Consider the following 27,370-nt stretch of genomic DNA (forward strand, 5'->3'; position numbering starts at 1 on the left):
GTGCTGGCACAGGTTGCCCAGAAAGGCTGTGGATGCCCTGTCACTGGAGGTGTTCAAGGCCAGATTGGACAGGGCCCTGGGCAATGTGATCTAGTACTTGATCTAGCAATTGGCAGCCCCACCTGTAGCAAAGCGGTTGGAACTTGATGGTTCTTGAGCTCCCTTCCAATACTAGTCATTCTATGAAATTTGGCTAATTAAACTCTTCAGAGTAGTTTTGTGTCTACTGCAGGTAGGCTTCTGCTGTTATCCAAAAGAGATAATGGCCTAAACTGTCTGATTCCCATGTTGTTGTTTTTAAGTACATGATCTGATCAAGCTAAAGCCACTGTCATAGCACCACAAACAATGTACAAATGGCAACATTAGTCCACACCAATAAGCCTTGTGGCTCAGTACTCATGTTTGCCACGGTAATTAACTTCGTTATACTCATTTTAGAAGTGTGTTTAATGCTGATAACTACTCGCAGCAAGACTATTCATACGCAGTTTAATCTACAGCATGCATCCAGAAAAGACAGTTTGCAATTCAGCTAATGAATGATGGTTAATGAGTCACACGGCAGATGACAAACTTGAATGAACTCGCATTCCTAGCTGTATTTTGTTAGAATCACTACTAAAATTTAATAAAGGTTGAATTAATTATAGGCAGACAACTCAACTCTTGTTTCTGTTTGTGCGTGGTCTGTCAACAAGGTATGGATGCTCCACCTCACTGGAAAACGACCTGACCTGGAGGTGTTACGGGTATTTCTCCCTTCAGCTGAGCAAGAGGACTTTGAGTTTCCCACCTGCATTTAACTGGGAATGGGCTGTTTGCGGTGCAGCAGTGTGGGCAGAGCGCTTCCTGACCGAAGGGCACATAAATCCACACCACAGAGGAGAGCTTTGGTGTTTTCTTTATGAATCAACTCCTTGGAAAGGCATTTTTTTTTTTTTCATAAATTGCTTTTACTCTTTTATAATTTCTCTTGACAATAATTCTCGGTGAGTATGCAGATAACAACAACAAGGCAAGCTTAATATCCACTCGGACTTAATCAAATTGATCATATCGCCTTCATTTTACCCGTTAAAATATTTTCATTTATAAAAATTAATCTAAATATAAATATTAACACTAAAGATTGAAATCACTCGATGACAAAATAACCCTTTGTGTGCTATACCGTATGCTTTCATGATTGTTTCAAAACAGTAAATGATATCTTTGCACATATTTGGCACAATAAACATTTGTAAAAATTCAAATGCCATACAGCAGGTGGGATTTTTTTCTTTTTTTTTTCTTTTTTTTTTTTTTTTGCAATGCCTACACAGTACACATTTTTCTGTCAAAGAAGACTGAATATTTTAACATTGTAACACGATAATAGTTGCTTTTCATGCCTCTTAAGGAAAACAACCTATTCCAAACTTTGTTGGCTTGTTTAAATCACACTAACAGAACAAAAGCCAAAGAGTTATTCTATTAAAATTAGTCATTTCTGCATCATACACAATATTATTTAGTATTATTAGACGAATATGTAGACCAACCACCAGTAATGACATTTCATAACACACATACCTGCGTTAACCAGAACCTGGGAATGTATTGTATACATACACGAGAACAGTCAAGGGAGGAGGAGGAGACTGCGTAACAGAAAGTTCCTAGGCATCCTACTCTGTTTAATCTCCTTTACTGGATTGCATATATAAATAAAATCTATTTTTATATGAATACTTATATATTAAACAGAGCGGGCCAAATTCTGCCCTCACATCTGTGCAAACCAGTTCCAGAGAACCAGTATTGTGTGAGAGTAAGAGAAGGCGTAATTTCACCCAGAATAAACGTACTGAGCCAGATCTTCGGCAGATAGAAATTCATTGGAGAGATGGAGCAACACTCATGCCTCCTAGGTGGGAAGATGGCTGTAGATATTCTGACACGTCCCTACCTACAGCTGGACAGCAGCACACTCACAGGCTCAGCTTCAAATACTGGTGGTGGATATGTGACTGGAGCTGTTTGCCCCAGCCATCCCATCCAGCCCTTCCATACCAGCCTCACCTGCCCCCTAGGTCATGCTGTATTCAGAGAATTAGGTTTTGCTCAGGACCCCGTAGGTACCAGCAAAGGACAGAGACATCTCACTGCAGGGAGGTGTTCTCTGACCCTTCATGCTGAGGGGGATCTTAGCAGTTCACGTCCTCCTTCACAGCATGACTCACATCAGCCCAGTCTGCATATGTGTACCTGCACTGCATTGCGTGGCACATAAAAGATTCACTGGCCTCACACTTACCTTCTCTAACAAATTCCTTTGTACACCCCAGAACAAAAAGCACTGCAAATTGGCACGGCCCTTCCCAGAATGGGTGAGAGGGACACCCTGTAAGCAGCATCTTCCCTCCTGGGCATCTGCTCGAAGGCCTTCCAGGGTTTGGCGCACATTTCTAGGGTCTCAGGAAAGGAAAGAAGAAATCTTGTGACCCACAATCCAATTCAGAGTGGTCCAATCGTAGCGGGCACCAGTGACAGGCCCTAGGTACTATGTCACATTGGCTACGGATGGGTAAAGGAAAAGACATCTGGGCTACATTTGTCCCCTCCTCAGAAAAGACAGGAAGTGGCAGAAGGGGATCTCTTACAGGTTGCAGCCACCCCACAGCCACCAGCCAGTCAGCAGAGATCTCATCCACAGCGCTTTTACTTTCCTCCTCCAATCTTAAAGACTTGGTCAGAATTGATTCTGAACGACAGAGTGGTTGGACACCACCAAGAGGACAATGATACCAAGAAGAACGAGACAGACAAAGGTGGTGGTTTCACAACAGTACTCAGATGTGTCCAGATGCCAGGACTGTAACCCAACACACATCTGGTCCACATGTGCTGCGTACCACCAATTCATGGCTCGCCATGACATCCATGCTCCACCCTCCCCCCCCCCCATCTCCAACAGCAGAACACACAGCTCTGGAGCTAGAACGTTAACTCTGCCAAAAGTACTATGAGTGAACAGAGAAGTCTTTGCACATCACATCTCCTCCCACCTGCCTTGTCATAACTTTCACTGGCTCCTGGGGAGCAGATAGGTACATGGATCCTCCACTCTCACCAAGCAGCTAAAAGCAGCATACAATGCACAGAGTTGTTCTTATTGCTCGACAAGACAGATGCCTACATGAATAAGAGGCCAGCAAATGTGGATCACAGGTCTGCTTTGTTCACTCTTTCGGTATGAAATATTGGCCTATAATTGTGATTGACTGAGTGTACAAAAACATACTGCAGTTTAAAGACGACATACTTTAGTACAATCAGTGGGGAGAAAAAGTGCATCTTAAAATGTGGAGCCTTGCTTTTGAAACTCAGCGTCCCTTCTAGAGTCTTGTGAGAACTTTAAGGCAGAGTTTCCTTTAGCAGACCACAATGCTGAAGACTTGGACAGCTTTCTCAGTGAGGTATCCAAACGAAGCCCTATAACTGAGGCATTGTGGGTTCTTGAGGGTCCATTTTCAGCTGGACATACACAATGGCTGTTAAGTAAAGGCACTCTAGTGTACAGCCTTAGGCAGTGTGTTATTGGCAGTAGAGAAGTCAAAGTTTAGTACATCACAGCAGATCCTATAGCAGGTTCCTGGAACAGAGAGGGACAAGGAAGAGAGAAACATCAGCAAAACACAAAACAAGCCTGCTGAAGGGAGCCTGGTCCTTCTTTCTTCCTCACTTCTCTTCCAGATATCTAATGGCAAACTGCTTAGGGACGGTTAACACTATTTTTCTTGATGAATGATCAGTGATGATTGATAGTTGTGCAGTGAAACCTATTTGTTCAAATCCTGCCTTGCCAACATGCGGCCTGTCTACTCCTCAAGTTTCACTTAGGCTGCCTTTGAACATTTGTGAGAAATCAGTGCAATTCAAGGTGACCCTCACCCATGGAATTACGCTGTGCAGTTGGTGCTGGGAGGGCCTGAACTGCAGGACTACAGCTTTGCTTCTTTACTTTAAATAAGGAGAGCACCTAATTAATTACCTGACAGCTGGAATACATTCCTACAGGCTAACATTCAAGAGCAAAGAGCTGCTATGTGCTGGTGGTATATAGTCAGACAGCTTCCAGCACACTGTACACATTCGTTTAGAGCAACCTCAGCACTGTATTGTTTTTCTTCATGCTATTATGAGAAGTTTTGTGAAGATGTCGAAATACATCTGCCTACACTGGCATATCTCTATTTAACTCTTCTTAATAGCAGCTTTAAAAACATTCGTTTTGATTTTACCATTAAGTCCTTGGCAGTGCTTTTCCTCTCTTTAGTTCTTTGTGTTAGAGATCCTTGAAGCATGAAGTTTCTGTTAAATGTTCTGACAGTGGTAATTGGAGACCCATCCATTTTTTCACCTGGGAAATACACAGAGGGAGATTTTTCACTTAACAGACTGCAGCCAAGGTAGCAATACTCCTGAAGTCACAGCTTTTAGAGAGAGAAAAATTCCCCTAGGACAAGTAAGAAAACATGGATCTAATTTAAATGGGAAACAGCAGGTGGTGATACTGGAAGTTTACTAAAGTTTGAGGCCATGTCAAATACTGGAATTACGCAAGAGTCAAACAAGGTGAAGCAAGACGTAAAATTGTCAGAGATAAAGGAAACGTGGAAGAAAAAAGCACTGTATTTTACAAAACTAATTCACAGCCATACTCTAACATACCAAGTGGTTATGTTGGCTAGGCAAGTGGCTAGTGGCAATTAGCCCTATGACTGCCTGCCCCTCACAGCCTAACCTTGCGTGCTTGGCAGCAGCAGCCTAACTTCTGCAGGACAAGAATTCAGCGTGCCTCATTTGCTTTTCCCAGCCTTTTTCTTCTGCTCCTGACAATTTGCTACCGTCATACCATCTGCTGAAAGAGGGAGTGGTGATGCTTTATGTACCGAATGTGTATGTTATTTTTACAAGTGCAATGGTAAATGAAGAGGGCGGACACATCTAGGCTTTCTCTGTTCATTTTGTAACTTAATTTTGCCCCCATTTTGTTGAATTCTACATTACACTGAAAATTCTGAGAGACTACAAACATAGCATAGGTAACAACTTAATTGCACCTTTTACTGGCGGAGCTGGAAGTTTCCTCCTCTGCTGTCTTGAGGTGTCAATTGTATGCATCTGAAAACAACACAAAGGCATTACTCCACTCCATTACAGAAAACGAGGCAAGACTTCCCCAATGTATTTTTGAATACTACATAACGTTCCGGCACCTGGTTTGTTTGCTTTTGATCCCGTTTCCTTGTCAGGCGAACACATGGAGCCACGTTCAAGCCTGCAACAGTGAGAGCTGATATTCTGCTCTCAATATCTGAAATCTTCAAAGAAAATAAGAGAGAGAGAGACAGACAGATGGGGAGGGGGAAAAAGAAGTTTGAAAATTACTATGGATGCCACCACTAAAATATATCCCTCCCCCCAGTCACATCTTCTTTAATCAAAGAATGCAAACAGATGGCTGAGCTCTTCAGCAACTCTGACACTTTGCTTTCCTGTATACTTTAGTCTTGATGTCAAAAGGGGGTTAATTAAGAGGAAGGGAAAGAGCAATCCAACCTACCGTGCGACTCCAAGGAAAAAGCATTTTGCTCCTTTTGAGGAAAAAAAGAAAGGAGAGAATCCCCTGTCTGCCATCTCCCAGTTTCTGCTAGCTCTACTTCCAGGTTCATTCAAGCTGTGTTTTTGAAAGGCTACATTCAAATAACTACTGTTTGGGACACATTTCGTAATTCAGAATTAATTTCAAGCACACACAAAGTACATCCTCTGTCACAAAAGGCAAATGTTTGATCTTGAATATTTGTCGTGAGCGATACGCATGCTAAACACAAACATGCATAAATGCAAGTACCACTATGTAAAAGCATTCAATGGAAAACAAATTGTTAGGAGAAATAACAGGCCAGGGAAGCAAACGTAGGGGAAAAGCAGGCTGATGAGTGTCAGAGAAGTGAGTAGTCGGCTGCACACGTAATCCAATTTCTGATTTATAACACCTGAGGCGTTTATTCTGCCTTCGGTCCAATTGCATGTTATCTTTTTGTCATCCTGCTCTCATCACTCAAGCCTCTCCCCTCTTCTCTTCTCACCTCCATTAACGTATGTAGCAGAAATTACTGACCAAGGCCAACGAGGCCACTGCCAGTTTGCCATCTATTTATTTCAGTACTGCACTTCTGACATCAGGAAGGTGTCAAACTGAGGGCTTTGAACACGCTTCCACTGAGCAAAATAAGCAGGCACCCTCCTGTTGAGGCCGTCAGGGGCTTGCTGGAGAGCCTCGTGTGGCACGGCCCAGCCAGGAAGCATAGCACTGCTAGCCACATGTGCGCAGTCACCATGCGGCCTGGCAGCCTTTTTTTGTTCAGCTTTCTGCACCAGGCCTTCAAGTTCTCCTTGCAGTCCCAGACTTTCTGGAACCAGCTAGAGAGACGCTAGGCCACAGCACACAGGAGCTTCTGCCTTTTGCTGGGCTATGCATGGCTCAGCAGCCAAATCAAAGGCAGACCTGCAAGTGCTGAGCTCTGTCCTTGGCCTTTTCAGGTAGACCGACCCTGGCCGCTTTATAAAGTGCTCTACAATCTGCTGATTAGAAAAACTACCTACCCAAGGCTGCATTTGCAGTCAGACAACAGCCACATGCATGGCAGCACACCACAACAAGCTCTATGGGAGCGAGGAGCAGGGACAGTACTACGGTAACGCGCTGCTGCACTCCACACCTGTCTGAAAACAAGCTGGGGGAAGAAACAAATACAGCACATCTGGCTGTGCTGAGTGACACGTCTCAGCTGTGCTTTGCTCAGCTCCTGTGACGCAGTCATGTATCCTTGGACTGAGAGTTTGCCACAGTAGAAGAGAATATTGCAAAGAAGTGCGCGCAGACGGAAGGGAAGCGTGAGGGAAGGCGGCATGAAGCGGCGAGTGGCGAGGACCCGCCGTCCTCACCTGCAGCTCTGCATGATGCACCTGGGCAGCTGCAGTGGCCACCTGGTCCTCCAGCTCAGCCAGCTCCGATTCTGCTGTCACGCTGCTGATTTGTCGTGCTGCATCCTCCAGGGTGGTCAGCTGCCCCTCTAGGCCATACACTGTGCTGGCCGTCAGGTACACCTGTGGGGCCAAGGGGGACAGGGGCAGTGATTCCTGTTCTGTGAGCACAGAGGTTCTCCATGACACCTCTGAGCTCCCTTCCTCACTAAGTCACTGCTAGTAGGTGCTGGCAGAGGTAAATCATTCGGGAATAATCCAAAAACACACATCTGTGTAGAGAAGGGAGGAGAATGAAGAAGCTGAACTCCAAATTCCCTAGGTGCTACGATGGTATGCCAAGACAGACTTGATCTGGATTCACTAGCAAAAAAAAACCCCACACCAAACCAAACCACAAAAGAATGCTGAAAAGTTTCCTTTTCTATTTTTGACATTCAATTTCACAACAGAAATTAAAGCTTGCAAGGTAAAGTCAACAGATCACACCTCGTGTAAAACAGTATTTACTGAATCGCTTAATGCCTTCCGTATTTATTCACGCTCAATGCATTCTGGCAGTCAAAAACTGTGCAAGAATAACTGCCCAGCAACATGTGGCTATGAACTTCTTATACAATAATGGTGCTCAGATGCACAACACAGTTTTCCATCCCACGCAGGTCTCACACAAATAGGCAGCAGCCAAAAGCGTTGCCATCTCCCGGCCCTGTGAGGAGTCAATAGACTTATCTGGGCAACATGTGAAGGACAGATGCCATAACTTAGAGATCTTCCCTAAAAACAACTTAATATGCTGACCCACCTGTGGTATTTCTGATGACTGAAAGAAAAGATTTCATTTCCCATTCTGCTACTCAGAGCACTAATTCACAACGCATTGTGTTTTATGTGTTTATTTCACAAAGAGATCTAAGATACAGCTGAATGGAGGTCCTTGGTTTATGGAAAAGGGTGATTTTCAAACATCAGCTTTTGACAACTGTGCTTAAAACTGTGCTCACCCATGTCAAAATACTACACTTTCTGCCTATTTACTGGATAGCCAAGAGACTGTTTCCATGAGGCTGGGAACAGGACAGTGGAAACAAAATATATTGCCTCATTTTTCCCACTGGCAGTTTCACTCACTCCAATACCAGTAAAGGCTGCAGTGTTACAAAAAGACCATGAATTAAACATACTCTGTGGCAGACTTCATGGCTCAAGGGGCAAACAAACGGGATCAAAAGCAGATCCTTGAGTGGGTAACTTCCCTACATGTCTGTCTTGCACTCAAATCATTCTATCTGCCCCTAACTCCTAGACCCTGCAGTCCTTTGACATAACGGGTATTTAAATATTTTCTGGCCACGCTGTGACTTTATGGGTCTGAAGTGATGAAGAATGACTAGACTAAGATTTAACTGTTTAAGTTTATTATTATTTATTTATTTTATTTTGTTATTGGTTCTTAACTGCTTGCATTTTTTTCTTTGCATTAGTTGTTTCAAGGCATAAATGTATACACATCTTGTTCATATACATGGCTTAGCTAAGAAACAAATCCACTACATCTTGTATGAACTGCATCTTCCTAAGGGCCAATCTAACTGCAGGCAAGAAAACCTTGTAAAATGTACTTAGAACAAATAAGTGGTCTGATTTAACACCTTTGCTCAAGTACCTAGAGACAGATGTGGACTGTGAAGTTAACACTATGACTTAAATGTAAATGTTCCTGCTTTTGTGGGTTTTAATTTTTCTTTCCATTTACTTCAGTGACGTGTCTTTGTGGTGCAATATACAACAGCCACTTCAGATTAATAGGTTCTTTTCAGGATTTATCTGTTATATCTGAAAGCTAAGAGAAAGAAGAAAAGGAACAGTATAATAAGAAACCTCTTTAGAGAGTGACCACACACACAAAAAAGCCAAAAAAACAAAAAACAAAGAAAGAATGTCAATGATGTTTTTGTAACTCTGCCACTCTCTGCATTTATTAAATTTCAATTTTATTGATCATTTTCCAGCTAGATCTAAATAGAAGGTTTTCCTTAGTACAAAGATTCTCTTTACCAGAACAACCATTGCACTTCCAAACAGCAATGGTGTACTACCAGGTCTCCAGTAAGAGGAGGAGGAGGCTTCCAAGAGGAAGTAGTGCACACATGTGTGTCCCCATCTGCATTGGAAACAATTCTGGATTCCTGAGTTTATTAAGGCTCTTTAAATCTGCATGTGGAGTGTGGTACTGAAATCTTGACACTTTGCCATCTACTTCAAACCCTTTCTGGAGCAGAGAAAGACGTGGTGTGGGGACACAGCAAGGCTGAGCTCAGCCTTATGAACAAACACCACAACAAGCAGTGCTCTGCCTCAGCACACAGAATCTGCTCAGTGAGAAATGCTTGACTCAAATGAAACAACTGGAGACCACAACACCACAGATGTCAGAAAGTCAGAATGACATGAAGGATTGCTGGGGCTTAAGCAAGTCAAAAATGCACCTCAGATAAGTTTTCAGTGCAGTTTCCCCTAAGCAGTTTCTGTCTTTGAAAATTTTCTGGGGGCTGGAGACCTTCAGGATGTGCTTTCTTGAACTGATCACAATGCTATAATAGGAGTGGATTCCTGTGAGATCTTTAAAAGCTCCTAAGGAAGTGAAAAGCACCTCAATGTAATCAGTTACACGTGGGAAGAGGAGAAAATCATAAGTCACAAGTGTGACCCATTGTGACCCATTATGTGGGTGCATGAAAATATTCCAGTGGGTAGTGACTTCTTTCTGATTCAGCATTACACTTTTCCTGAAGATGACAGGCACTCATGAAAAAGGTAAAGTATGTTTAATTTGACCCCTCCAGCCTGCTGCTCTTACTGGCTCCCTGGTGCTCAGTGCTGGGAAAGCATGCGTGAAGTCCTCCACTTCTCTGTGTGACTTGGGACAGGCTTTTCCTTCCTGCCCTTACAACATTGAAGCTGTGCTGGGACTTGGGGATGCATGGCTTCAGCAAGGCATGGCACAGCTGCACAGCTGCAGGGATTTGGAGGGCTTACGTTCATTTTTAAGATAGGGTTTCTGAAATTGGTTGTAAAACACAGCACATCCAACTCTTCCCCTCTCTCAAATAAATGCACATTGAAAAAAAGGAACACATAACACAGCTGAGTACCCCTCTGAAATAAGATCTTTTGTTCTGTTGGTGTGTTTGTTGGTGTAAGACTAATTCATACCACAGGCTAATGCTGCCCAGCTGCCTCACACACACACATATAACCACTTACACACTTATTTGTGTTCTTACGTTTTCTTCCAGTGTGGTGAGCTGCTCGTCGAGTCTGATGGGGTCGGTCCCCAGTGGGAACGTCCCTCTTCCCTTGTCCTGAACATCATCTGGGAAATCACAGGGACTGCCGGATTCTGCTATCAGCTCTTCAGTGGCGTTGATGACTTTCAGGACCTCTGTAGATATGTTGCAGAGAGAGACAGCAGAGTATTTCTGTTTTGATACAAGAGTAGAGAGAGAAAACAGCAGTATGTTAGCACAGAGGGGTATTACATAGCCTGGCTTTGCTTATACCTGTAGGTTTAAAAATGCCAAAGTAATACACCTGGCTAGTTGCTGAGGCACCTATTTCTCCCTTTTCAGCACATGCACACGGATACAGCAGACAAAGTAACACACATACACAACTATTCCACAACAATTTCTACTGGAGGGCTATTCCAAACCTTACGCAAAAGGAACATACCCATATCTAGCTTTAAAATCCAAGTGAGCTAGATATAGCTATTTTTGCAATAGCTTTTTAAAGAGATTTTAAACCGCAATCTTCTTTTTTGGGTGCTGGCAAACAGATGTGGAAGCATGTCTCCTTATCTACAGGAGCCATCCCACTGCAGCCACAAACAGGGGAGTGCAATCTGCAGCAGCCCTGTGAGAACAACAGTTCATATGGATAAGTTTATATGGATGATTGCTAGGAATTGTATGATGGCCCCAAAAAAGAAAGGTTGAGCTGTAAGCACATAAACATTTGTTAAATAAACTGTATCAAATACCAAGGAAAAGCATGCAGTTTAATCCACGTTCAAAAAAATAATACCTCAACCAACTGTAAGTCTTTTCTCTTGATCAGTGTTCTTGATTTGCAATTGGTTATTACCCATCCCAATTCAGATGATTCTTACAGAGCTTCAGCCCTGTAAGAGCTCCGATGACAATAAAATTTCACCTGTCTACCCTTAAGCATCAAACTCAACATCTAAACCATACAGCTTGGCAACTGAGACAGAGCCTGTTGAAGCCAACACAACCACTCGCACTGAATTTATGTGCAATACATACAGTGCTGCTTTGCCTAAAAGTGAGGGAAGTTCTGACCTAAACTCAATTAGTCCCTCAAACACACATACGCTTATGCATGTGAATGAGAGACCCATCCACCTATACACTTTGTAATGTAAATGTTATAGTAATCCATATTTCAGATGGCCTTCTTAGCAGGATATGGGAAAAATAGTGTTTCTTTCGTTCACACAAACGCTGGGGGGTTGAACTGGAAAACCTCATGTTCTCTTTCCAGTAGTTTGCTTTTCATTTCTATGTTAGATAAGACTTTCACTGAACTACGGCTTCTTTAGCAGTGTGTGCCCAACTGTAGTATACCAGTACGTTAAGGCATCCTTAGCACTGTTATTTCTCTGAATTACAAGAAATAATTGGACACATGAGATTAAAAAGGAAGAGAACAAAGCAAATACTGTATGGTACTGCACACAGATCTTCTGCTTGTTAGGACAGCTGTGAACAAGGAAGCCTAGGACTTTCTTACAGAGAACAAATACTTGAATCCCATGAATAGCTGACTGGTTTTCCCATTTATGTTCACAAGTGCCAATTAGGTTAAAAACAGATCAATAATTTTATAGGATAGAGGAGGAAATCAATGTTACATTATTAGTTGCTTTTACAAGTACCTAATTCTTATTCTATTTTATCAGTATAGAACAAGAAAGGATAAAGGCCAGACACTACATTTTCATCATCATCTACATTCCCTTCATCATCTTTGCTGCTGTGTGTCCTCCATTTCAAGGACTGTAACCTCACTTTGGTGTTTTGGTTTTTTTTTTTTCAATTATCCTCTGTAGCTAATGATGGATTTCCAAAATACATTAAATCTAATTAGAAAAAGGTTTCTTGCGCCACTATCAGAGAGCACATACTGGCACTTATTACAAAGTACTGTATAAGAGGGTTATTATTTTCCTGGTATATGTTCTATGATGGGAATCTTTATGAAATCAAGATTTTGAATAAAATACCCTATATTCTCAATACATATGATCAAAAGAAGAAAAGTTCAGCATGAAACAAATATGAATTTTTTATCTAAGATTCCTGAGGTAAGTTGTTAGTGGCAAACGCTGCTTGGCCTTTAAAACCAAACATTTGCTTCACATTAAAAGTTGCACAAGGCAATAAAGTGCATGTCTCAGTGCACGTATTTTGATCCTGGCTTGCAGGTATCTAGGCACGGGAGTCACAGTTAAGGCTTTTATTTAAGCTTGGGAAACTTCCACTTTTACGGCGTTACAAGGATACAGCTCTAAACATCATAGAGAAATAACAGACAGTAAAAGCAACCTTCCTTAGAGTACCTCTGTCAAGCAGATCTCACAAAACTTAAGAGCACAAGCAATATTTTGAAGTATTTACATTTAAACTGCTAAAGGCTATTCAGAGGTCAACTTTGCCTTGGGCTGCAGGCTGAGAGACACAAGAAGAGATCAATGACTGCTTGAGGAAGACAAAATAAAAACGTAGAGTTCAGGAGTTCTCAAACTGGAAAAATTGTATACTCAGTTAATGTTTTCACTAATGTGTCTACTTCTTCTTCAGCAACTGTCAAAAGCTGTTTGAATCACTCATGTTCCATAGCAGCCGGCTTGCAAACATAGTGAGCTCCTCTAGGGAAAATTATTTAATGCATGTAAGGAAAAAAGAAAAAAAACTGGAATTTTGGTGCTTCACAATCCCTCTCTCCATCCATCAGACTTAAGAGTTATGAGGTTCTATAAAAATAACTTAAAATTCACAGACACGCGTACCAAGATCATCCTGGTAGGTGGACGTTTCAAATTGCTATAAAGACCTTTGGCTGTCTCATTTATCTCGCCCATGCAAGAAAGGTCATTGTTAACACCCACAGGGCATTCAAAGAGACGGCTAACACGCCATGACAAAGTCTCTCCCATCTGTCTTGTTGAGCAAAGAATATAGATGTGATATACACAGAAAGCAATCTCTATTTACAAACAGCTAGCACAGAAAAATTAAGCACAGCCATTCTTCCTGAAACACTGCAATGCATTCTGTTTTCATCTGCGATACTGCGATACTCAGTTAACGCCACTCTTCTCAAATTGAATTGATACAGATGATTGAAATTTGAGTGTATGCACCACTTATGAGAATCTCATTTTCTACTGAATTTGAGATTAAGAGCTTAGTGGAAAGAAGAAAACAACCATTTGCCTCTTTTTATGATAATTAATGCTCAGGCTTACAAATATTGTAGATACCATCAAAAGGAGAAGTTGAGGCTCCTGAGTTCTTTGTGAAAGAGTTTTAAAACCAAAGAAATACTAAAAAAGTGTGTGTGCAAACAAATACACAAGTATGTGTGCCTGCATGTTTTGAATATAACTATAAAAACATCACATGAAACATCTTTTATTGTCATTTCCATGTGTGCTTGCACAGATGTTTCAGTGGTCTAAGCTAGCTCTTCCTGTCAAGCCATTTCCCCTCTCTTTGGCTGACACTCCTTCCCCTGTTGATACTGCAAATATTTCTTTCTTTTTTCTTCTTGAATTAGAGGTGCTGACACAAACGATGATGAATAATGCAAATAAAGTGAGATGCTTTATTTATATCTGAATTTATTTATAATTGAATTTATTTATTTATTAATACCTGAAACAGTGTAAGTGTCCAAGCTGCTGAGAGTAGTTAAGCATTAAGTACTTCTAGGCAATTCAGTAGCCTATAACATCACATCATTTCTTTTCCATGAAAGTTATATATTTTATTGTTCAAGCTCTTAAAAGTCTTAAAGTTCTCCTTTAATTGCCTCATTTTTCTCTTCACACTGTACTCAGCCATTAGAATCTTCTTTTTTTTGCCACTATAACACTACACCATTGTTAAGCTTTGTAAACTGTTGCGGAAGGCAGGAACTAGTGATTCCTTAGAGCACAACTGACATCAACAGATCAAGAAATAGAGCAAGGGGATCTTTCTTTATTGCTAAGAGTCCTGCCAGTTTTGATCATGTCAACTGCACTGCAGTTACGATCAGCTCCAGTCTCAAGCCTGTTTCTCAGTCAATAGGCCTCACCTTCTTTGTGTGGGAAGCGTAAGGGGCTGGGGAGAAGAAAAGTTTGGGTTTGCTTCTGGGTCATTCATCATTCCAGGGTAACTAGACTGAATACAGACTTGAGAAAAACAACACCAGGACCCAAATCTGCCTTTTCCCTTCTCTGAAGCCCATGAGAGTTCACTGTACAGCTTTGAGAAGGCCCTGAAAAGCCCACCAAAAGTTTGTCTTCTGCGTGGGCAAGAAAGACTGGGGATACTGGCCACATCACGGTGAAGAACAGAGCTACCAAGGCTCAGCCATCAATGGCAGTCAGCAATCCTGACATTCAAAAGATCTTTTGGCCTGAAAGTGTTTTCCAACCAATCAATACCACAAAGACTGGAAAAGGAAGCTAAAATTTCCCTTGATAAAAAAGGGAAGACAAGTGTACAATAATAAACTATGCTATTAAGAAATGACTCTCCTATCTGAGACTTCTTACCTTGACTTTAATATCAATATCCTAATATACAAGCATTTATTTAGAAAAGGAAAGCCAAATCATTGTACAGAATCACCTATTTTTCTCTCTTTTTGGTTCTGCAAGGTAATTATCGATACTACATTTCAGCTAACGAATTCATTCCACTGTCCTAATACAGTGACAGGTTTCCATAATCATGAGGAAGGAAATTATTTTCCAGGAGGTAAAATATTATGGAATAATATATATATTATTATAATATATATATTTAATTATAATTAAATATTATAATATATATATTATCATAATAATATAATAATATTTTAAGGAAACATTCAAGTCTTAAAATCTACACAGCATTCTATACGAGTGTCTACAGCCTGACAACGTTGCACAAATGTAAAAATATTTTTTCTTTAAAATTGCCCTTGACATTTTCACTGAAGAAAACCAAGATCCATCCGGTGATTGAAACTCCCAGGACAAAACTTAGAGTACAGAAAAAAAGGAGAAGGTGGGGAGGAGTAGTGTTTTGCTGAATTAAGCATCAACCTTTGACACAAAAAAAAGCTATTGTACTTTTTAACGACTGAGAAAATGGTACAAAATTAATTTGTCGAGTACTACGTATGAGATACTATCAATAGCATGCATTTTAAGATACATGGTAAGTATACATTTGTTTAGTGAATAAAATAAAAATATGGTCTAACACTTGATTCTTACAAATTGAGACTCAAATAGCACAGAATATGAGATCTATTCCCATAAGCAACAGACACTAGCAGCAAAAAGAGAAAGTACCTATGCACTGTGTACAGCCTCTATAATGAATTAAGGGTTTTGTTCACATTTAAACTGGGAGCTTAGGAGCTTTGGAGACTACTGTGATCAGGAACTGCTAGAAACGTATTGCTGAAATCAACTTCTAAAATTTTCCTTTCAAATTTTTTAATAGATGTGAATGTGAGAATATGAAGATAATATACCTAATGTTTGTCTTCTGTTCTTTGCTGACAAAATCAAGTTTTCTCATAATGAATCTAAATAAGAGAGCCAGTCTGCTTCAAATACCTACTTCACGAGCATCACTCCCATCATAACATAAGTATACTTCTAATTAGAAAACCATTTTCTGCAATGACCATTGAATCTAGTCAAGAGGTTTGGTATTTCAGGCCTGATATTTCTAGGAAAATAGTGTGAATTTGAGAATTTTGCTTGGGAAATGAGGAAACCCTCAATATCACTTTGTAACATCTCTTACATAGTACGTAAGAGATGTCAAAAGACACAGACAAAACAAAGTGCTCTCACCTGCTGCAATACAGTGGATAAAAACTGCAGCTTTATATGAAGATCAAAAGCCTTTTGTTTTTCCTAGATAGTGGGAAAGCAGTTAAATAAGAAGGCAGAAAAGTTATGTTAATATCTGCAGAGGTTAATATTTATAAAGCTTCAGACTTAGAACTTTGGGATGAGCACAAGGACAAAGAAAGTAACATATAAAATACTAGGAATTATTACCCTCATTACTAAAATATTTAAAGCAATGTCTAATTTATTTTATATTCAAAATAACTGATCTTATTAAGACAGATTTTGCAAATGACACAGTTTTTCACAAAATAAAGCAGATTGGAAATACTGATTTCTAACCCCCCCCCCCAAAACAAAGTGGCACTAGCAACAGGAGACTTTTGCAGCAGTGCTAAGAAAAGTCAGCCATCTCTTCAATTTCTGGATGCTGTGTGTGTTTCACATTACAAAAGGGTATGTATTCCGCTTATGCCAGTTACTCATGTCTGCAACCCTCGTGCTAAATTGAGATGTCTTGTGCCAAATCACTTCTTACTGCTTACTGCTGGAGTTCACTGTCCCAAAACAAACTCATAAAACCCATCATACTACCACTCTCCAGAGTCAAGTCAGGAGGTTTACCTTAATCTCTCTAACTTACTTAAGTCTATTCAGACTATACTGACTGGTTTTGCATTGAAGCAGTGACAGAACCACAGCTGTGCTGGGACAGAAGTATCATCGAGCTGAAGAGCAGCACTTCCTTGAGTGTCTTCCAGCCAGATCTGACAGATCTCATCTGTCACTGCCAAATTTCTGGACTGCTTAGAAAGGACAAGAAAACAATAACTATTTTTTTTTTGTGACAATCTTTTTTTTTTTCCTGCCATTCTGTTAAAGGAGTTTTCACTAATCTTAACTGATTTTCTGTAGCTGTACCTGTCAAATGACTTTTAGATTTTCTTGCAAAGTAAATAAGCCTTCAGTAATCACACAACTGAATGAGATTCCCATTTCATGCACATTGGACAGAGCTGACTTGGACAAACATTAACGTAAGTATAAAATCCAAGATTATAGAAAACCTATTTACAAAGGTGTTGTATTCCCTATGTGAAGCCAGCTGAAATCTCACATATCCTTCACTTGTGCAGGTGGATTCAATCGCTTAAACACAAGGTGCTGTTTGAAACACCTCAAAGCATCTGAGGACTTTCAAACACAGCTGTCAGACAGGCATGAGAGACTTCATTGCATAATGCCTTCCCCACACTAGCAGCTAACGACCCTGTGGGATATCCCAAGACATCTCAGATGGACAAGAAATCCAGACATACGCAACTGCACTGAGCCCAGAAGGTGTAAGAATTGGGAGATCACAAACATCACTGTCCATTATTTAAAACTGAAAAAAAAATTACAATTATGCTCTTGAAGCAACAATTTTGCTTGAAATCAGACTCAGATTTTGACAAAACATGCTCAGGATCAGCTTAATTTTGCACAGTAAAGATCAATAAATAATATCTAGGAGAAATCTCATGAATAGCATTTGTGTCCAGCAAAAACTAGAACATATACTCGACTTCTTTGTTCAATCGAGGATTTAAACATTTACTTAGATACTGATCAAATTGCTTTCTGTGATTTCTACAAGAAGTATTTCTTGGCTGTTCCATGAAATACAAACCTGACCCATTATTTGCTTTTTTTTTTTTTTCTTTTAATTGGCCAGGGTATTAGTGGGGGAAAAAAAACATAAAGACCCCCATGGTCGTTCATTATGCAGCTGGGATGAGCAGGCTTTTTAGGGGTCTGCACACTGGTGAAAGACCACAAACTGTTTCTGTAACTTAGTAAGCACAAAATATTACCTATAAAAACAAGCGTGCTGTGGGCTTATATTTGCTTTGGAGAGCTGTGAACCTCCACAAGTCCATTTTAGGCAATCACAGACTTAGAAATGTTGAAGATGATTGTGCTGAAGTTCTAGGAAAGTTTAAGTCATAAAATTAGCCAGCATTAATACCCGTTTAAACCCTCAAGTATCATATGTGATCTTAACAAGCATCTCACAGGTCAGCATTTTCCATCCTGTATCTTAAAGGCAGGCATACAACACAAAATCTCAGTTGGAGGAGAGAACTGACAATCCATGAATGTCCAACTTCAGCTAACTCCCCACTGAAGACTTAGGGTGTGCCAGTTCTTCTCACTGATAGAAGTCTTAATATACACTAATTATTTTTAAAGCATCATATAATCAATGTGATTACATGAAATTCCCAGCTTCCACTAAAAAACAGAACTCTAGACTTTTGAAGGTGTAGACAAGTAGAAATCAGATTTTCCTGAGCATGGAGTACTCAATTGCCAGTGATTCAACAGAAGATACATGTTTTTGAAATCTTATTCTGTGGTCAGGTGTAATTAGTAATTCCCTGTGATTTAAGGTTGCTAATGTGTGCCAGAATAGAGCTCGAGAACAGAAAACTAATAGCTAACAAAGACAGGCAGCACAGCTAAAATATACTAAAAAAATATACTAAACACGGTACTAAAATATACTAAAATATAGTATTTAATCTGTGTTCAGAAGCTCCAAGTGAACTGCAGGAAACAAAGCTTTGCTCAGTTAGAGCAACTGCAGGTTTACTTTGAAACTATCAGAAGTTTGGGTCTCTGGCTGAGAATGTCAAACATCAGTCGATAAGATCTGTAATTCCCTATATATGTATTCTTCAAAAATCAGGCTTTTAAAAATGACAGTTTACAAGGATCTCTGACTTTTGAGGCATCTGAAATTACTGGTTCCCTGAAAAATATGTTTTCTATGCTTGCCTCCATCGAGACACATCATTTACTCAGTTACAAGTTAATGCATGTGTATATATGCATTAGACTCTGGATGGTCTTCAAGTGGTCGGGCAGTTGGTCTGGGTGATCACTGGAGGTCCCTTCTGACGGAACTATTCTATTCTATTCCGTTCTGAGTTTGATACGTCTTTGTATTTTAGATTACCATAGCCCCAACTAGTATTATCCACTATCAACTTCAGTATTTCACTGAAGGATGTTGATCAGTCACCTTTCCAAAGACAAGGTATGCGTCAGAGGATTTAAATTATCTATCACGATGACTGTCAGGAATAAGATTGAAAGCAGTCTGTTTATTTCCCCACAGCTGAAGCACGTTCAGCTCTCAATTCCTCTGAAGCCGTGACTGTGTATAGTACTGGGATATTTTGGTTTCTTCATTATAGGCAAAAAGAATACATACTGTGACGATGTATGACTATGACTTTTCTTCAGCAAAAATCAATAAAAAATAAAGAACAGCGAGCATTAACGTTTTCCTGAATATGGTACATCTCTTCTCTTTTAAACTTAAGAAAATTTTACTGTTAAAAATGTATGAAGCAGTACCATATTTTAAATAATTAACGTACAAATGTTGAAGTAAGATATATATGTATATAAAGCAAGTAATACTCTGTAGATGCACTGATTAAGTACACCACATACAGGATGCAGAAATCTCATCTACCTCATATAACTGCTCAGCCCTAAAACTGTCACCAGAGGCAGGAGTTTCCAAACACCTGCAGAGGGAGCACCAATTTACTCAGTTTAAGCATTCCATTCTTTTCACCAGTGATTACTGGGGAACTTCACCAAGTTGTTTTAAGCCAAAAATCTACCACTTCCATTCAGAGAAATAGGAAACATAGCTGGAGACATCAAGCCAAGCAATGAAGATGAAACAGCAGCTACTTCCAGTGTATGGCAGGTAAGAATCTGGAGGTAAGAGTATACACAAGCCCAGGTTTGAGGCAGTCCCTAGGAGTAAAGGGTTTGAAGCTACATCCATAGATTATCCTAGGCAAAGGCACTCTCCATCCTTCTTGATGAAAATGGGATGTTCACCTTGGACAGCTAATTCATTTCTATTCTGGTCCTTGTTCCCAGAAGGGGTTTTTATTTCAGTCAGCAATGGTCAACATGTCCACATAAGAAGTCTAGTGCTGCCTCTCACTAGTCAAACATTCTTACCTCCCAGATCCACTCAGTCTTGTTATTGTTTGCTGTGTGGCAAACAACAAAAAATATTGTTTGCTGTGTGCCATACGCACCTCTTGGGGACTTGACTGCATAGAAGCTCAGCTTTGAACAAGAGTTGGCCACTTCTCTATTATTCATCATTTGAAATGCATTTCACTCAAATGATAAAATGAACTAATATGCCAAGATGTGGAAGCCGGATCAAGAGATCCAGGTGGTCTATGGAGACAGTGTCCAAATACACAGTTAGGGTGTCAGGAAAGCTAATATCCACCAGGAGATGGAATTGGTGAAGAACACAAATGGCAACAAGGCTTCTGCAGGTATACCAGCAACAAAAAGTAGATGAAGGAAAACGGGGCCCATTACTGAAGTGACATGGTGACATGAGACAAGAAAAATGCTATGGCTAAACAATACTGTCTTCAGCTCAACTTACATGCAAGATTTGCTCTCAGGCCCCTGAGTCCAGTGGAAAAGTCTGGAACAATGAAGAAAAGCTCTTGGTAGATGAACAAACATCTCAACAGATGGGACATATGCATGTTCATGGGACCTGATGGGGCACGCTCACCAGAGCTGAGGGAGCTGGCCCTTGGCACTGTGAGATTGCTCTTCTTCATCTCTGAAAGATGATGATAATGTGGGGAATGCTGCTGAGCACTGATCCAGAAGCAAATCCTCCTGGAAGCCACTTTCAAACATATGAAAGACAAGAAGGTGACTGGGAGTAGTCAGCATGGATTTATGAAAGGAAAATCATGCCTGGCCAACCTGATTGCTTTATACAATGAAGTAAACGACTACTTCACTGGACTAAAAGAGTGCATAAAATGATATTTTGGCTTTAATGAAGCTTTCAGTACTGTCTCTCATAATATCTGCATATATGAACTGAACAAGTATGGATTGAATGTGTAGGCAGGTACACAGTGAGATGGTTGAAAATCGCCTGAACTGTTGGTCTAAAATGATTGTGCTGAGAGGTTTTAAGTCCAACTGGAAGGCAGTCACTAGTTGTATACGCCTGTGGCCAGTACTGGGGCCAGTACTGTTTATTATCATCATTTTTGGCAGAAACAATGAGTCAGTACCCTAAATTAGGAGCAGTGGTTGAGACCTGAGATGGCCCTCTTGCCATTCATAGGGACCTTGACAAGCTGGAGAAACAGGTTGACAGGAGTTTCATGAAGTTCAACATAAAGAAATGCAAAATCCTGCATCTGGGGAGGAATTCTCCCTTGTATCAGTATAGGCTGGAGACTATCTGGCTGGGAAATAGCTTGACAGAAAAGGAAATAGGATCCTGGAGGACATCAAGTTGCACATAAGCCAGACATGTGCCCTTGCAGAAAAGAAGGCCACCAGCATCTAACAGACAAAGGCAAGAGATTACTCCCCCTGCATGTTAAATTTAGCTCATCTTTGGTTTACAAAGACAGAAGAGCAATATCAAATTATTCAACAGAATACATAGGCTAGCTAGGGTACAACACAATGCAATTAAAGTCCAGAATTAAAGTCTATGGATAGGACTCCAGGAATTCTCCTGCATGGTGAACTGAGCACAAAAATGGCTGAACACAGCACCAAGTGCACCCTACAATATGAAAAGAAATTCAGAAACAGAAAGAGAGCAGATGTTAAGTCCTGTGGGATGACACTGAAGTCAGACTTCTTATTGTAAGGGTGAAATGAAATGAGTGGAAAATCTCCTCCATTATCAGAATTGGATTATCCATTATCTGGCACTAGATTACCATTTTGCTAGAATATGTCACTACTGACGAGAGCTTATTATTTGACAGCATAAAAGAGCTGTAAAGTTCTAAGGAAGCACAGAATATTCCTACAGGTAGAGGTAAAAGAAGAACCCATAACATCAGAATGAGCTAAACAATACTAAGAAGAGGAGAGCAAAAAACAGGACTGAAAAATCTTAAACAAGATAGAGACAAAAAGAAAAGGAGATACGGGTATAGTTTTAAATAAAAACATACGAGCAGATTCTCTGTCAGTATAAACAGACATAATTCCATTAGTATCAGTCACTTAACAGGTTTATTACACAAAGTTCACTGCTTCTGAGTTAATGCTGTAGGCTCACAGGAAGGAACAAATACCACAGTTGAAGCTTTACCTGCGTAAGAGTTGCAAGCTCAGAAGCACTTCAGAGACTGAGGCTTTTTAATCAACCACGATTGATTTTCTAGACACAAGTTCCTCTTTCTGGATTCTAAGTTTTACAGCACTGGACCCACTTCCTTCTAATAAGCACTTACCTTCTTTAACTCCTCCTGAATACTTTTGCCATTTTCTTCTGAGGACAAACTTTCCTTCTGGTTTTCAGGGTCTGTTCTAGGTTCAGACTCTTGCTCTTCACCAGAAGATGTTTCTTTGTCGCTCATTTTAGCAGCAAGCTGAAATAACCTGGATTTCAGCTCCTCTTCCATAAGTTCAGGCTTGATATTATGATGTTGATCCTCACTGCTTCCATCCGTTTCTGATAAATCATCCAAATCCTACAAAGAAATTAGAAGAACAGTGTCATTATGGTATAGCTACAGAAGGAAAGCAGTTTCATAGAAAAGAGTATAGATATGATCAGTGTGCAGACAGGCTAGAAAGAAAGCAAACAACGTGGGCTGAAAAATAATTACCATGTTGTTAGAGAGGAAGACCGGCAAACCTACACCTGTTGGATAACGTTTATCATTCCTGGTTTTTGTATCATGTTGAAAGGACCTACCAAAATCATTACACATCTCAGCGCAGCGAATAAGATGAAATGGCATTTCTCATTCCCAATACTGCACTGTCACCACTCTCAGTTATGGTGCATATAAGGAAACTGAAGCGTGAGAAGTAATTTATTGTGACAACCTGGCAGTCGTGTCCACCTTCCAGCTGAAAGCCATGCTCAGATTCCTCGTCTGCTGGCCTCGAGCATTATCCTCATTTTCCTAAGGGTTCATTAAGATTTTCAGCTTTCCCAGTGACTGTTACATTGGTGGACCCACTACAGCTATAATTATTTTCCAAACACCAGTCTCCTTAGAACAACATCAGTCTTCAGGAGCATCTTCTTTCCTTACCTCTGAATCCTTAAAGGCGAAAGTACTCAGATGTTTGGTTAAATACGGTGGGTTAAAAACAGACCTGACCACAAGTTTCTCATTTTGCAGGCTGAATAGAAAGCAAGCAAAATCCTTTTACATGTCTGCCTGGCATGGTGCCTGCTCAACATTTAATCATGTGCAGAGAAGGCTTTTTTTTTTTCCCCTTCTGCCATCCAGGAGGAGACTACAAAGAACACAGCCTGGGTCCTGGAAGCGGCAGGCACATCGCAGCAGATCTAAGATAATGGTTTGGAGCAATCTTCAGACAGGAAATTATTCCTATTTGGCAGGAAATTTGCCTTGCGCTCTCTTACTGCAACAGGACCAGGCATGGCTGGAGAGACTCAAAGCTGCGTTTTCTCTGCCACTTGTTTGGAAATACATAAGCAGATTTGCTTTGCACTGCTACTCTCTCTCTGCAGCCTCAGCAGCAGTGTTTATGGATGGACTAATTGCCACCGGCTCTCACAGAAAACGTTAACTGATGATTCCCTCAAATCCTCCTCACTCAACTGCTCTTCATGGACTGACACGTTATGTTCGTTGTTGTCAGTCTTCATCTCTCATACAGCACACTGTACTGTATTCTCTGGCGCTTTCACAGCTTAGTGCTACAGTTTGGTAATGAAAAAGGCATACCACTAAGCCACTATGAGAGCTGAAATCTGCTGCTGAATCCATCTATCCAGTAATTTGGAGAAAAACTATCACAACTTAGATAATTTACAGCACATTTGTATTTTAGGAGATGCAATTCATTAACTTGAGATATTTATTATTAGTTACCTAGTCTCAGCTAATTACTAGAATGCCTCTTCATTTAATTTGGGCATGTGGGCATTTATTTAATAGGTACCTCCAACGACCTACTCTCCTGCTTCCAGATGATATGGTTTAGGATTACAAGACTTACTACTGAGTTCTGACAGCTTTGCACCTCAAGTGTAGGCTTTCTCAAGCAACATCTGGGCAGGAAGAGTATGGTTTAGCCTGGAGCTGAGAACACAAGTGAGCAAAAAAACCACCATCCTATGCAGACATAGAATGTCAGCGTGGAGTCCCGGGGGAGGACATACTTTGAGGGTGTTTATTTTCTTACTGCTGGATTCTTATTACCCATCTTTGTGCTTCCCAGTCTCCTCACGTTTAGCAGCTGGAGTATTTACATTTGTAGGAATTGTCAATTCCTGCTTACACGCAGAGATAATGATATCCTGGAATGCTACACTGCTCTGCTTCTGTTGTTGATGGGCTGCTTGACTTGTGTTTGACTGTTTGTGATGAAATGTTACCTCCTTTGTGGATTAACTGATTAAAAATGCATTAGGAGCCGTGACAACGAATAAAAATAATAAAGACACCAAATGGTATTACTTATTTTATAGATGCTCTCTTAAACTTCATTATTCTTTACTGGTCACACTTTTGCTCTATCTGCTAAGTTTAGCGACACCCTTCTGTTCATATAAATCATTGCGTAAGTTCCTATTAGCATGTATCAGCAGTAAATAACACTAACATCTGCAAACAAGAATGAAAGGGCTGCTGGTTTATCTGAAAGCAAAGCCTGAGGGAGGGCCTGGCAGGCTGACACAGCCTCACTGAAAGTAAATCAAGTAGGTTTAATGCAAGTGTAAATCCTTCGGCAGACAATAAAATAGGAAATACACTTTTCCTAATACACACTGGACAAATCCCTGCAAGCAAATGGCTGATAACTCAGAGTAATCTCAGTGAATGCAAAGACCTCAAAGTAAAGTAAGCAAGCCAAATACTGCCTCTGAGGCTCCCGAAGTCCCTGCTACATTATGAACCCTGGACAGAAAAGATCCATTCAAATAGGAAACAGATTAGAAATTCCAGTTTTCAGATGAAGATGACACAGATCGTGAGTTTGCAGGCAGCTTCTCAGTGACAACTGGGGCAATTTCAGGGCAGCTGTTCACATAAATACACCCCAAGCACCACCCTGCGGGCACCAGCAGTCCCACAGCGCTCCCCCTTAGCTGGCTGCAGGGCAGGAAAGCTGCAATGTATGGAGAAGCTCTTCTGATAGAAGAATCAAACTTGTAATGAGGGCACTCTCATCACTGGGAGCAATTAAGTGACTCTACTTTCCATTAGACATCTAAGAATTACAGCTACACTAAGCAACATCTCCTCTCAAAACGATAATGAAAGCCAATAAAGCAATGACAATAATGATGATGAAAACAGAGTTTAAGGGTTTGAGTGGGTTTGGTTTTGTCAGGACAATTTTCACATCCCTTTCTTGCTGTGCTTGCTTCATGGCTGTGCTTTACAGCGTTTCTACGGACAACCTGCAAAAGGAGGCTGTTCTTTTGCCCATGATACAGTGGCAACAATCTCCCCAAGTTCAGCACGTTTTGTTGCCCAGAGAAGCTGTGGTGCCCCATCTCTGCAGGCACCCAAGGTCAGGTTGGATGGGGCCCTGATCAGCCTGGGCTGGCGGGTGGCTGCCCTGCCCATGGCACAGGGGCAGAACTGGGTGGGTTTTGAGGTCCCTTCCAACACAAGCTATTCTATGAAATATTAAGTTCCCTTGTTCAAGTGTAATTCAAGACAGTTCTACGAAATATTCCATAAAATATTCTATAAAATTCAGTTGTAAGATACAAAATGACTGCAATTGTTCCAGAATGTTACTGCTGACGACTCTGCAGATCTGGAGAAGGGAGAGAGCAAAGGGCCTGCTTTCCTTTTACTGTGAGTCTCAGAGAATATAGTAAAGAAACAAATTAAAAAAGAAAGCTCAATGCTTAGACTGAAAGCTCAATGCTGAACTGAAATCTTATTCTAAAACATGGATGAAAACGTAACTGTCAGCAAGTTATCGTGTTATTATTACAATGCAATAAAATATGGAAGTATGTTTCCTCACTGCAATTTACATATGATCAGTTGTTCACTGCCTGACATCGTGATGCAATTTTGTGTGTTTTCAGTAAGCTCTCTTTAATCTCAGCGTGTGAAAATCTACACTGTATGAAAACTGCACAATGAAAGTTCCTTAAGTTGACAGTCAGCAGTTCACTATGCATGTGTGCTACCATTTTTTGCTAACTGTTTACATGTAGGCCTCTCTCTGATGCAGCCTCCATGGTTCTACCTAGATCAATGCATTACTTTGGGGATCACATAAAATCCCCACATCCCTTTCATTTTATTTTTCCAAGAAACGGAAACGATGCCTGGTTAATTTAGTATAATAGCTCAAATCCTACCCCTTAGGCTCTTATCACTGTAATTGCTCCCTAGGTTTTTTCATCCCTAGCCATCTCCTTGCTATGAAGGGTTCTGGCCAGCCGCTTCCTGCTTTGAGTTTTCTGTACCAGAGAATGGAGTAACAAGGTAAAATGAAAGGGAGAATGGCTCAGAGTCCCAAACCTTGCATTTTGAGCACAACAGAGAGGTACAATCAGTACTGAAGATGCAAGGCAACTCATAAGAGAGCTGAAAAGAGCAATCGTTTTCTGCATCAGGTTGCACTCTGAGACGCAAGCTAGTCTGCTGAAGGATGCAGTCACGTGTGTCTGGAGACACCCAGCTTCTCTGCTCTGCACTGGATGAACATCTGCAGGACTTATCTACAACAGAGCAGAGGAATGTAGGAAGCCACAATATGAGATAGACACACACAGAACATGCACAAATACATAAAGTCAGAAATGGAAAGACAGATGTCTATGTACAAAACAGTCCTTGTGGAGTCCCTGGAAAATTCCTGTCATCCCATCTGACGTTCTAAGAGGTCGTTAATGGCCACTGAAGTGCTGCTGGAGCATATCACATATGAAAGTCCCCTTCAAAATCTGTAGCTCATAAACATATGAGGACATGACTGTAAGTGAGTCAGCGCAGAACACCCACACCTGCCTCCTAGAAGCAGATGGATAGATACAGAATTAACTATAGTTTATCCTACATCAAAAGTCTGCTTAAATCCTAGAACCTTGATCTTGACCTATGATCAGTTGTACCAGGAGAGATACGTATC

At 40.7% G+C, this 27,370-nt stretch overlaps 1 protein-coding gene across 5 annotated transcripts in view; it reads right to left on the reverse strand.

Annotated features, from left to right (window-relative positions):
- Positions 1-480: 480 nt before the first annotated feature.
- Positions 481-27,370, reverse strand: part of MOBP (myelin-associated oligodendrocyte basic protein) — a 206,098-nt gene continuing 179,208 nt past the window's right edge. For 2 of the 5 annotated variants that reach the window (XM_015281725.3, XM_025147516.2), the window contains 8 exons: positions 22,516-22,755; positions 16,190-16,252; positions 10,326-10,520; positions 7,000-7,161; positions 5,265-5,369; positions 5,109-5,169; positions 4,287-4,405; positions 481-3,637 (listed from right to left, as the gene is read on the reverse strand). In XM_015281725.3, the coding sequence (XP_015137211.2) occupies positions 3,605-3,637; positions 4,287-4,405; positions 5,109-5,169; positions 5,265-5,369; positions 7,000-7,161; positions 10,326-10,520; positions 16,190-16,252; positions 22,516-22,755 (978 nt within the window). In that variant the 3' untranslated portion in view covers positions 481-3,604. The remainder of the gene's footprint in view (positions 3,638-4,286; positions 4,406-5,108; positions 5,170-5,264; positions 5,370-6,999; positions 7,162-10,325; positions 10,521-16,189; positions 16,253-22,515; positions 22,756-27,370) is intronic. The other 3 variants (XM_015281726.3, XM_015281727.3, XM_040696044.1) reach the window with 3 other exon arrangements.

This window comes from Gallus gallus, chromosome 2, assembly GCF_016699485.2.
Source record: "Gallus gallus isolate bGalGal1 chromosome 2, bGalGal1.mat.broiler.GRCg7b, whole genome shotgun sequence".
Taxonomy (NCBI): Eukaryota; Metazoa; Chordata; class Aves; order Galliformes; family Phasianidae; genus Gallus; species Gallus gallus.